At 37.5% G+C, this 13,841-nt stretch overlaps 1 protein-coding gene across 1 annotated transcript in view; it reads right to left on the reverse strand.

Moving 5' to 3' along the window:
* The window catches only part of PHLPP1 (PH domain and leucine rich repeat protein phosphatase 1), a 212,594-nt gene that overhangs the window by 33,558 nt on the left and 165,195 nt on the right, over window positions 1-13,841 (reverse strand). Inside the window, exons 9-10 of the mRNA XM_067698892.1 lie at window positions 12,913-13,008; window positions 8,563-8,718 (exon numbers count right to left, since the gene is read on the reverse strand). Of these exons, the coding sequence (XP_067554993.1) occupies window positions 8,563-8,718; window positions 12,913-13,008 (252 nt within the window). The remainder of the gene's footprint in view (window positions 1-8,562; window positions 8,719-12,912; window positions 13,009-13,841) is intronic.

The following is a 13,841-nucleotide window of genomic DNA, read 5'->3' on the forward strand; positions in this document are numbered from 1 at the left end:
GCAAAACTTATCTGTGGTATTAGAAGTCAGGGAAGGGAAGCAGTGTCTAGGAGACAGCTTCTAATTTTTCCAATATGATAACATTCTGGTTCTTGATCTGAGTGCTGGTCACATGAGTGTGTTCACTTTGAGAAAATTTATCAAGTGCTACAATTACGATATGGCCCCTTTTCTGTATCTATATTATACTTCAATAAAATTTACATTAAAACAAGATGTATATGCTACCGGTTATCCAAATGATAGAGTGAACAATAGCTAAACTATGAAGAATGTTTTTACACCTGAGATAACTAAAACTGTCAAAAACTGTAATTCCTTCCATAGTTATTGTGAAACACAGACAAATGCAAAATGCAAAGCTGGGGAACTGAAACAGAATCCCTGCTGCGATCAGGTTCCAAATCACTGGAAAGGGAGAGAGGGACAGAGCAGGAACTGTGCACGGCTCAGCAGACAACCCTGCTGCTTCACAGTGGATCTCTACCACGTGTGTCCCATAGTGAAGCTGCAGTGACCCGAGCGTGGAGAGCATCCAGCCCACAGGACTCACCTGCCATGGTTGCCAAGGTCAAAGCTGACTTGTCCCCCACCCCTTACCTAGAACTACCCTGTTAATGAACTGCCTTTCTCGTTTCAAAACCACCCAGGTTTGAAATGTTCAGCATTCAATTCAGGACTATTTTACCATATGTTAGTAAAAAAAAATAAAATCTTCCTTAAAAAGGAAGACTCTGGAATACCAGGTACAGTTATTTTTAATCTTGGATAAAAAGAAATCTTTGTATTCGGGCGTCATCACCAAAACTGTCATCCCAAGCCCTCAGTCTACTAACTTAATAATCTCCAATCTTGCGACCTCCACACACTTACACACACACGGCCCAACTCCACTACTTATCTAAGGAAAAGCAGCTTCCCCAAAATAGAACATTTTCCATTAAAGAAACATGTATTCCGTTGACATTAAAAAAAAAAGGAAGTTAGAAAAAGGCTGTACAAAAAAAAAAAGAAAAGAAAAAGTCTGTACAGACCATAAATAGTCATGGGAAATTATAGTCGTGTGTGCTACAGAGAAGAAAATAAAGGTCATTCATGCAGTTTCTGAAATGGTTTTGACATAGGACGGAAACCCCTTCCAGCACCATAGTTCTTTAAAGTACTTTTACCAGTCTCATTTGTATCACCTGACTTAAATACCCTGTTAAGATTTCTTCAGTGTAGAATTAGAAAAAATTAAAATGCATTGCCCTAAAACATCTTGCAATGGGGTTGGCTGGGAAACTCTGACAATCTCATTAAAATAAAATACAATTCTCTAGGAAATATGTAGTTATAGATACATGAAAAGAAAAGAAAGAAATTAACTCATGAATATTTGCATATTTTTAGGCCAGAAAAAGAGGGAAAGTTGCCTTGAAAGGAAAAAAGACTGACTAGTGAATGCTCACCTAGAAAACTGCAAAAGGGACTTTAAAAACGCCTTACAACATCTGATGAAGGGAAGAGAGGGATTTCCAAAAAGACTTGTCCCCTCATCTTGTTGAAATTTGCCTGTATTGAAGTTTATACTCTTTATGGGAAACGGGGGGCGGGGGGGGGGGGATCCTGCACCCTCCACTCCAGGAAATGAAACTAAGTTGAAACTACATGGGCTGGTTCCAAAGGATTTAGTTTGAATTGAATAAAGCCTGACTGAATCATCGTGTTAGTTAACGGTCAAAGAGCAAACAATTGGGCTAAAAACATTTTTGATTATAATAGTCTCCGGGAAATTAAATTCAATACCAATCCTTTTAAAAATAAAATACCTGTCCCACAACCTCACGTTTCAGCAGGAGGCAAATTAAGTTGGTTTAATCGTCTGGGTGTTGTATTTCCATCAGAATGAGCAACTACTTTAATTTTGCAAAATTTCTCCAGTATGGGTAACAGTTTTACTCAATAAATATGGTGTATAACCCCACCCCCTGCTTTCAAAGCCTCCCCAAAACTAAATTCCTAAAGCACTGAGTTTGGTCTCAACTCAGTATGATATCAGAGAACTTCCTCAAGCTTTTCCCTTATAGGTTTTTGTAATAACTGTATAAAAGACTTGTTTAATGTGCCATGAGAGTTTCATCCATAGAACCCTCTTCACTATGCAACCCTCTTATAATCATTAGAGAAAAGCAGTAACATATCACTTTTTCTCATTTGTAAAGTGCTCTCTAGAGACCACAGCTCTTTCCTATTTCCTGTTTCGCTTGATTCTCCCAACATCCCAGAGATACCCCCCTTATATTTCACAGAAGACAAACTGAAGCTGAGAAAAGTCAAATTACCTGGCTGTTGTTAAACAGTAATTAGTGTCAGAGCCAGAAATAAACCCAGATCTCACCAATCTTAGAGTCCACTATTTCCTACAAAATTCAACTGATAAAAACAGTAATAATAAAACTTTCCTGAGGACATTTTCATAGGGCTTCTCCAAAAAAGCTGGAGGCCAAGCAGGGCACCTGCTGGGTAGTGTGAAGATCACATGTGCACAGCGCTTCAAACTCCATTCCTAAAATAACTTAATAAATAGCACAGTACTCAAAAACTTTTCTTAGCAGGAAGTGCAAACCTTGTAGAGAAAAGACTCACATACAACTCCTGCCCTGAAGCATTTGGAAAGTTGCCCATGACAGCAGTGAGACAAATCCACTCCTCGCTTCTTGAGCAATTACTCTCTTCTTCCCTGGCACAATCTGTTCCGTCTGTTCTAGCTCATCTAGGTTTTTTTGTTTTGTTTTTCAGTAATTCCCAGCACACCCTTAACTTTTACAGCCAAATTCTGTCCTGAAACAAAGCACAGGATTTGGTACCACAACAGGTCTACCTATTTGCAGGCATACCAGGCATTCTGCATTCAAATGATTTTTCTGCACATCAGTACTGGGACTTGTAAGTCTATTGAAAATGCAAAAGGTTAAGACCCTAAGCACGGCAAAATTCTTTGACTTTTATACAACTCCCTGATTTCTGGCCCCCAAAATCTTCCAGAGGTGCCAAACAAAATGCTCTAAATTCCTTATCATTTGCCCATACAACACAACGCTTTTGACAATTTCATCTATTGATATCTTCAGAAGACTGATAGCTCTTAAAGCAGGGGCTTTCAAACTTTTCATTAATGGCAACCAAGAGTACAAAATACATTTTACATGACCACCCAGTACAGATGCGACATATACATGTGTAAATGAAACAAAAGTTTCTTGAAACAATACTTAACCTTACTCTATCTTACACTGATATTTTCTATGCCATTTTTTTAAGTGCTGGTAGAAACCCACTAAATTACTACACCTCACTTATCAGTTTGAAAAAAGGACGCCTATTATTCATTGTCTAGCAACATCACATAATAGTGAGGATTGCATGTGAAGAGAAAGTGCGTACGTATAGCCTAACAGAACTCACACACTATTATTTTGAAAGATCTGAAAATCTGCCTGGCTTGGGCAGTAAAGATCCTAAGCCTGCAGAGCAAAGGAACAAAGGTTACACAGATGTATGAACCGTTGAACAAGAACTCGAAAAGAATTAATTTTAAAAATTAAGTATAATTAATTAAGAATTAGTTAACATTGATGTAACACTATAAATTAATCTAGAGATATCCTAATTTCATCAATTATACCACTGATGTTCTCTATCTGGTCCAGAATCCAATTTAGGATCACACATTCCATTTCCTTATCATGCCTCATTTGTCTCCTCTAATCAGTCTTAATTTAGATTTGTTTGCTGTTTTATCATCATTAGAATTTAGAATAATGTGATGCATTTCTGGCAAAAACACATAGAAGTGATGTTGTGCCTTTGTTCCTGAAGGTATGTGATTTTCAACTTCAACTCCCAGATATTCTTATTAAGTAGGTCAGCGTAAGTCTTCAAAAATCTATAGAATTAAGAATTCTGATGATTGGCCAAGTTGAGTCAGTAGAACTGAGATAAGGGCCAGAAATCTGCATGTTTAGTAAGTAATCTAGGGGATTCTGAACACACTCTGAGAAACACTATTTTATTTCACTACGGCTCTCAAAACATCAGAACTTCCCAAGATAGCTCTCTTCCCTTAGGAAAAATAGTGTAGGCATAACTTAGCTCTTCAAAATGCCAGAAATATCTATCTTTGCCAAAAGCCACCAGTTGTCATGGTTAATCGATCACGCTCTCCCAAATTTTCTATTCCCTTTTAGTCCCCTTGATATTTACACATATTCTGTCTGAGTCACTAAAACTTATGGTCTGTAATGTGACTAATACTCTGGGGATATTTTAATAATTACCATGTACTTCATTTGTACATACACTCTCCCCATTCCCATCCCCTAAAAATACCTTGTTCTGTTCCAACCAAGGATAAAAACAGACCCTAATCCCCACCCACAATAGGAATCTATAACTCTCCTTTAAAGGGCCCAATGTGACTGACCTCATCAGAAACAGCTCTCTGGCCATGATGTGAGAGTGCATATGTGAAATGGACAGGGAACCAGCCACTGCTGAGATTTCAGAAAGGACAGAAGGATGGCAGCACCTCATCCATCCAACTTGGTGACCCACGGGGAATATCTACTCCCACTCTTGCCCATCTGTTGATGAAAACTGATTATCTGAAACTCTTCTGGGGGATTCCATCAAGAAAATTCTCAACTCTAAGCAAAAAGGGATAAGATGAGAGATCTAGGCTGGTAAGATCCAGATTAGAATACCTGCCAGTTCCCCTCACAGAAGCAAATCCTGCCCTGACCACAAGATACAAAATCACAGTCAGCTTCTCAGCAAATATGGTCTAACATATTTTACATCTGTCTATAGTTTTTGAGCTGCCAGTCAAAAGAAACAACACTCAAAGAAGAATATGGAGGGTAAACTCATAAACTTAAATTGTTGATTCAGGTCATAAGAATTTTAATAAAATCGGTCTGAAGTTTTCAGAGGAAGATAAAGATATCACTAAAAGTCATCTAATTTAAAGTAGATTCCCCTCTCTTATCTGGTTACCTGCTACCAGGTAAAGCAGATTAAAATATACCATTCTAAAGCTGTAATATCTCAGAGACAATATTATATAATCAAAACCATGACACTGTGTTTTAGCAGAAAGATTCAGAGCTAAAGAAATCTCCTTAGAAAGAGAGTTTAAGTTCAGCCTTTTGCTGTGTCCAATAAAACATGTTTTTCTGACAGTTCTCATGAAGCTTCCAAGCACAAGTTCTACTGAGAGAACAAACAAAACCATTTTTAACTTATGAAGACTTGTATTCAGGCCTTTTCCTCAGTTATATAACCAAACACAGAACTGGTAACAATAATTTATTACCACAAAAAAAAGAAAAAAGAAAAAAGAAAAAGTGAGCATCTATATATTTTTTAAGATTTGTATTATGGAGCAAACTGAATGGAAGGAGAATTGAAGCAGTTTCATTACTGCCTGGGGCTATCTGCCAAACACAAAGCCCTGTATTATACAACAAAGTGCTGTTCTTCATACCAGGAGCCTAAATTAAAACCAATCCTATCATTTTCCTTCTCCTTTACCCTCTCAACCCCACCTTTTATTACAGTTTATTGTGCAGTTATTTTAAGCTCAGCATTAGGTTGTAAGCTCCTTGAGGGTAATACCGATGTTAGTCATTTTTCAATTCCCTGCAGTACCCAGCACAGTGACTTAAACTTACAAGGTCAGTAAGACACTGGCCATCCTGAACCATGTAAATGAAAACAAATCACAACTGAAACCACCTGCAAAGAGCTTGTGAAGATTCTTTCCTAAAAAACCCTCTTTTAATACTAAAAAGCCCTCTTTTAATATTTTAAGCTTCATGTTTTCTAGGTTGACCTGCTCCCACAATAGTCAGTAGTAGTTTATTCCTTCCCCTCAAGCTAATCAAACCAAATATAGCTCTACATTTTCCTGAATGTAAATTATGCCTCGATTAAAAAAATTTTTTTTTAATTTAGATAGAGAAAACCTCAGTTATTTAGGTTTTGGAAAGGGTATAAATAGAAAAAGTATTATCCCTTTAAGAAGCAGTAAATAGTTTGGTAAAGCATAGGGAATAGAGTCAATATTTTTATCATAACTCTGTATGATGTGTAATCTATAGAAATATCAAATCACTATGTTGTCTACCTTAAATTAATATAATATTGTAAAAGTCAACTACATTTCAATTTTAAAAAGTTCTATCTTTCTTGTCTTCCAACAAGTGAAATAATACAAGAATGTTGTTCAAAAAAGATCTCATCGACTTTACCCCACCCTCTTTATAACCCTATCTGCCTGAGAGAACCAAACCTCTTAACCTTTCTGACTCAGAGTCATGACAATAAGGTCAGTTGCTACACGAGGCTGGAGATGAGGTTATTGCATTGCTTGGAAAACAAAGGCACTGGAATATGCCTTCTTGGAAAAGTTTCTTACTTCTGCCTCTTTTGGTCATTTGCTTTTCTCTCATAAAATAAAAGCAGGATGCTTGCTCTTTCTAATTCACTCAGCCCCTTACTCCAGCACTTCCCTGTGCTGGAAGGGCATCTGGCACGGCCTGCCCTCCTCCCAAGACCTACAGAGGCTGCCTACTTCCCCCGCACCAGCCCCTATTTTCCAAAATGCAGCTGGCTTTGGACAGGCCCATTTATTCAGACTAGGGTATTTCTGCCTAAATGCCTTTAGCTTACACTGTAGGCTCAGCTTATTCTGCTCTCCTTGATAGCAATGTTCCCTTTCAGTGGCTCAATTCAGGTCCTAAATTTTCCATACTGCATGACCAGAAATATTCTAGTTCATACAATCACCCCTTTTCCAACATACAGATTCCATCTGGGACTGTACAGTATAGACAACGAGGGAAAACCTGCGCAGGGCCACAAAGTCAACAGTCCACGCAGCGGTTCTCGATCCTGGGAGTCAGCAGAATTGCCTGTGGAACAATCTAAGTTAAAGTTGCCCCTCGCAACTGCTCATCTGAACATGAACACACAGTCTCCTGGACCACACTGTGAGCGACCTCAGGCACACATGGTCAGATCTGGCTGGCACCAGGGAGACTCGATGACTGCTTAGGGACGCCTCCAGAGAACGAAAAACATATTCAAGTGCCCCTTTAAAATAAAATTCTCAGAAATGAATAAAGAATGATTATTATCTATTGGAGAGTTTCAGCACTATTTACCTACTCTACTAGCCATGACCTTATAAGACTCAGATTCAAAAATGGTTTTATCTCACTCAAAGACTCCTAAAACCCGAATCCATCTCCCTTTTGGTTTCTACCGATTCAGTGTAGATCCCGCAGGAGAACAAGTGGATTCTCATCATAAAACTGCACCCAAATTTGCCCTAGTTAGCCTTATGAAAGAAAACACAAGGCTAAAACATGACACAGAATTCTCCGCAGGGGAAGAAACCAAATCCTATAGTGTTCATAACAATAAGAAACAGGTCTAGAGCTACCCATAGGCTGTGCATTGTCCTTTGATATGAATGCAAAAGCAAGAACAATTCTTTAAATTATCTTGAAATATTGTTCTTTTTGTCAGGGGAATGACTTAGCACCAGTCAATTACAATGTAACAATCCCATTTCCCCACAATTCCATTATTTCTCAATAATTATACCAGTAGGAATTCATTGTAACTTACATTAAGTACAGAGAATAAATTTTTTTTTAAATGAGGAAAACAAAGGAAAAGGAAAGGAATGCTGGACATGTTCTCTATCTTGATCTGGGTGATGGCTATGGGGTATATATGTATGTAGAAGTTCACTGAGCAGTATGCTCAAGAGTTGTACACTTTTTGACTGTAAGTTACATCTTGATAAAAAGATTTTTTTGAAAAAGGAAAAGGAGAGAAAGAAAAAAATGCAAATCCAAGATCAAGGGTAGTATTTAAAATTCCTTAAATTTTTTACCTTTCACTAAACAAATATTTATTGAACATCTTAGAAAGGAACCCTCCTATACTGCTGATGGGAATAATTTCTTTAAATACTTAGTAAACAAGTCATTTAGAAAAATTCTCTTTGTTCAAAAAGAAAATAGTTTAAATGCAAGGGTAAACCTGTGGTAAAGATAAGACAATTGGTAAAAAAAAAAAAGTAAGACTCTAGGAAAATCTATCTCTGTCACCCAAAGTCATAAATATGTGGAAGCAAGAACAGAGAATCCTAAGGTAATTACACTAAGCCTAGAGCGGGCTGCACGAGTTTTGACCAGGCAGCAAACTTCCCACCCTTGTTTTTATACCGACACCTCCACAGCTCACGCTTACGCACAACTCAACCCACTTAAGGAATCAAAATTAAAGAAGCAGAGAAATTAAGAAAGACTCTCTAGGATATTCCTGCCTCTATTTCCTACAAAATGGTGACAGAAGTGGCCGGCAATACCATTTTCTTCATAAATCTAGGACAGATAGATAGTCACAAAGTCCACTTTAAATGGTCTGAGATCACCTAAGATAAGAATGCTAATTAGGGGGCATCTTACAAGTCGATGAACAAGCAAAACAAACCAGCAGCTTTACCTGTCGGCCTTCATCAGAAGGCTGGGTGGCAGCTCCAGGAGCTGGTTGTGCTGCACATCCAAGACCTCCACTGAGGTTCTTTCTAGCCTTTCGGGAAGCCTTGTCAGCTGGTTGTGTCCCGCCAGTAGTTTCCGGAGACTACTATTACAAAATAAGCTGTGCAAACAAGGACAAAGACAGAAGGAAACTTACTGAGAGCTCATTTGGGATGAAGTTTTCAAAATGAACAGGAGTAGGAAAAGACTTAAAATCATCTCTCTAAGAAACCGAAATTCATTCAGAGCAAGTGCAAATTCACTGTAACGTAAGCTCAAAGTTGGAGCTGTTCATACTTCAATACTTTCCATACTTAAAAAAAAAAAGAGGGTGGGAAAAACTATGAAAAGGAATATTTAACAAAGCAGCTCTACTTAGTGAAAAAGAAAACGAGTTTCATAGAAGACACCAAAGGCAGCAGCCTAGTGTTGTTAGACTCACAAGGCAAACCGTGAAAGGCTGTAGGCTTCCCCAGGCAGGGATTACATCTGGTATCACCCTGGAACGCTGGGGGTTTTACCCACAATAGAATCTGAATAAACACAGTTGAGCAATTTTTACTTACAAGGTCAACATTCAGTAAGGATTCTTTTGTCCAGTTAAACTTTTACCAATGACAACTGAAAAAATGCTACATTTTCCTCAGTTGCATTTCACAATAATTATTTCTCTCTTTCCTCACTTCCCTAAATCTGTATATTTCTATTTTCTCTTTGGTTTAATCCCAGACCAAAGTAGGATTATATTCTCCCTCCTAAAGAGAATATAACCACTCAATGCAGTATTGTCTTCTGAGCATCAAACAAGCTATTGGGAAGCTTGACCGAGTTTTTCTTCTATGGGTTATCAAAACTGCAACGAATGATGAATATGTGTTAATCTTATGTAAATCTGCTTTATGATCACTTAAGACCTCGTAGAGAATAAAGCAGGTCCTGGGTTAAACACAGAAATCTGGGGACTGTGGGAAAATCAGGTTATAATTTGCATCCGGATCACATTGGAATGAGAACTCATTTACACTGCTGTCAAAGAATGAGGCTTCCTCACCCACCTCCTGTTTCCCACCATTCTGACCTCACGGACATCCAAAGTTCTTAAATCACTCTATATTACAGCTGTAACTTTATTCACTTTAAGTATCAAAACTAGATTCTTTGTTCACAAAGATGCTAGCAACCTGTCTCAACACTGTGACACCATGGGCCCCCATTAAAGATATACCTGACTTTGCAGGTTTAGATATTAATGAGACAAGACAATCTGTCCAGGACTGTCATTCAGTCACAGCTATCACAGGGGCCAGTCTCTGTAACGCTCACTTCAACCTAATAATTCAGGATTTGGTCCACCCATTTTACTGTCTTGCTGGGCCTGGTATACAATTTAGTATTCTTAGTAGAATGGGATTATTTCTCTCTCTCACACACACACACACTTCACCCTTACATAGACAGATAACTGAAAGACAGGTTACAAAATCTTTATCTTCATTTTTCCAGATAAGAAAGGAGATTTGATAACTGTAGGATGAGTATAAATGCTAGTAACTGGATTTGTTCAATCCTTTTGGATACTATGAATTAAAATAATTTTCCTTTCAGTACAGCTCCACTGCTAAACATGAATTTCTGTTTTCTCAGACCCTTCACACACATCACCTAGACAAACAAAGCTTGAATGTTAAACCAACTTCTAACGAATCACTGTCTTGGCCTGGATATTAGATCAATGATAGGGCCGATACAAAGTTTGCAACTAAACAACACCATACATGAGAAAACATGTATTGTTTTTGTCCCGTGTGTTAAAAACACAGACATACACAAAAACAAACACTGTTTAAATTTTTTGACAAGACAGCATTTGGATTTGCTTTGAATAAGCATTTGTTTAGATCACAAAAAAGCCTGTACTAATGCAGAGTAAATCAAAGATTAATTAACTCTGGGGAAAACTGGGTAAGATATCAGTTATCTTGTATTTATTTAATTGTTGGTTTATTTATATAATATCTTTGTTGTAGCGTACAGTGACACAGAGGCCTTAGACTCCAACATGCTATATGTGTTAAACTGGGGAGGTCAAAGTAGGGAAGAGAAAAACAGACAGAAAGATAAAAGTACAAGATTTTTTTTAACAAATTATTTTTCCTCATTAGTAGTAGTAGCCTGTTTTCTTTTTTGCTGTTTGTCTTCTAAAAGGGTCTCTCTCTCTCTCCCCCTCCTTCACACACACACACACACACACACACACACACACACACACATCTGTCCACGGGGCACATCACCAAAGTCCTTTTGATAATGGTGACGGGCTACACTGGGTCACCTAAATGCTCACTCAACATAAAACTCTAAAGCAAAAAGCATTTTCAAATGGACTGAATTTACAGGTATAACATATGGCTGAGAAACAAAGTAAAATCAACTGAGCTTTCCAGGGAGTGAAAATGTAAATCGATTTCTTCCACAAGAGCTAGACTCCAACACAATGTTATCCAACAGAAATACCATGCAAGCCACATACATAATTTAAAACTTTTTAGTAGTCACATTTAAAGAAGTGAAAAGAAACAGGTAAATTAGTTTTTACAGTACACTTTTTATTTGACCCAATATATCCAAAATACTATTTTAACATGTAATTAATATACGATATTATTGACATATTTTGCATCCAGTGTATATTTTATACTTCAACACTTCTCAGTTAGGACTAGTCACGTTTTAAGTGCTCAAAAGCCCCTCAGCTAATGGCTACTGGCTGTCATAGTGGACAACTGAACTCTGACACATTTATTGGGCTTACTAAGCAGGTGTATTTCATGATCCTTGTCCTTTACAAGAGAACAGAGGAAACATACGATCATAAACCTTTAGAGATCGTGTATCTAAGTTTACTCCAAAATAGTGATATATTTCTACAATTTTTCATTGATATTTTTTACTATATATGGTTAAAAATAGGGCTTCCCTGGTGGCGCAGTGGTTGAGAGTCCGCCTGCCGATGCAGGGGACACGGGTTCGTGCCCCGGTCCAGGAAGATCCCACATGCCGTGGAGCGACTGGGCGCATGAGCCATGGCCACTGAGCCTGCGTGTCCGGAGCCTGTGCTCCGTAACGGGAGAGGCCACAGCAGTGAGAGGCCCGCGTACCGCAAAAAAAAAAAAAAAAAAAGATAAATAAATAAATAAACAAACAAACAAACAAACGACTTACTCTGTTCAGTGACTGGCTGAGAATAGTGGAAATATCTAGACCTGAGTCGTGGCAACCACTAGGCACAAGTGGCTATTTAAATTTAAATTAATTAAAATTAAATAAAATTTAATATTCAGTTCCTTGGTCACACTGTCCACATTTCAACAGTCACATGTGGCTAGTGGACATGTGGCTAGTGGACACTGTAGTGAAGAGCACAGATACAGACCATTTCAATCATCACAGAAAGTTCTTCAGGACAGCAGTGGGATAGACTACTCTTCTGGTTATTAATTGCATGGCTAGTCACTAACAGCCCAATAATATTTTATGCCACAATTAGCCAACTTGAAGATATTTGCCTCAATCTATGGATACCAGATATCATCATGTGGTTGCTTTACAATCTTGCCATTAAAGTGAATATTATGAAATAAAAATAATAACACGTTAAAAGAGAGAAGGAACGAGAAGTTCTTCGACCTTCTACTCCAAATTTCACACAAGAAAAACAGAATCTAGTCTGCTTTTTCTGATTTAATGATCTAATAATCTTTTTTTTTTTTAGGGTTACATTCAAATAAAACCAAAAATTATTTGTGGGTAAGGTAGACATGTAAGACAATGGACAGAAGGCAAAGATTCTGAAAGAATTAAGATTACAGAGGTGAACAAATCATACTGTTTGCTGAGTCTCTCAACATTTCTTTTGGCTTATTTGAAAACTTCCACCAAGCATCAACTGTCACGTGGCTTTGCGAAGTCTGGCTCGGAGTCAAAGCCTTGGTCTACCCATCACTGCTTGATAGAAAATTGTGCCTCGAAGGTACCAAGAGAGGTAAAAATACTAAATACTAAATAAGGTTTTATTATTAGTTTTTTGGCCACGCGGTGTGGCATGTGGGATCTTAGTTCCCCAACCAGGATTGAGCTCATGCCCCCTGCACTGGGAGTGCAGACTCTTAACCACTGGACTGCCAGGGAAGTCCCTAAATAAGTTTTTGGAGCAAACTCTTTCAGGGGTTCATAATAACAAATTAAACACTGAATCAGCAATTTTTTCCATTGCTCATCTAACTGGAGATTCTCTAACTTAATCTGTAATACTCACCGTGCAGGAAGTTCACATATTTGATTATGGCCAATATCCAAAACTTCTAGCTTTCGGCTTTCACACACCCACTCAGGCACGTTTTCTAAACGGTTCCTAAATATAAGAATATACAATTCTTTTTGATTGGAATTTGGCTTAAAATATGGTTCAAACGTCAAAATAATTATATAGCACAATAAAACTTCAAGTGAAATACCCAATTACAGTGAGTATAAATCAAAAGGATATGTGTATTCACTTTAATCTGAAGCAAGATGAGCTGTGATAAGGAATAAGAAATAAAGAAAGAGTAGCAAAGAACATGGTCACATCATCTGCATCATCTCTAAAGTCTAAAAAAAAGTCTGGTTCCCAGAATTACTATCCCAAAATGTCTATAAACCCATGTAAGCTTAGGGAGAAGATGTCTCATACTGGAAAACAAACAAACAAACACATATACACACACTTCCAGTTAAGGTAAATAGTCAAATGGTATAAAACAGTTTTATTTTCCAATTTGCATTTTTACCCTTAACATGAAAATTTTTCCTAACTCCAGAAGGTACCATGAGAGCAGTGCCATAGACAAATGGAAAGAAATGGCAGCAATGAAAAGATACACTGACCCTTAAGTTCAGAATTAATTACTTGAAAACATTTACTTAGGCATTAGATAGTAATTATAATTACCAGAAACAAACTAAACCAATGGTAACTTAAATTGTTAAATGAATTGACCACGTCTTAGATAAATCTACTGTATTTGAATGTCTCCTTAGTCACAGATGGATCCTTAGTCACAGTCATAGCTTTTTACCTTCTTTTTAAAATATGTGAAATGACTAGGCACAAAAATCTAACATGGTATGTATGTTATGACTACAATCCTTTAAAAACAGATGAACAAGTCTGTGAAAAGTATGATGCTTGGAACAAGGATTATA

Source organism: Pseudorca crassidens, chromosome 12 (assembly GCF_039906515.1).
Source record: "Pseudorca crassidens isolate mPseCra1 chromosome 12, mPseCra1.hap1, whole genome shotgun sequence".
NCBI lineage: Eukaryota > Metazoa > Chordata > Mammalia > Artiodactyla > Delphinidae > Pseudorca > Pseudorca crassidens.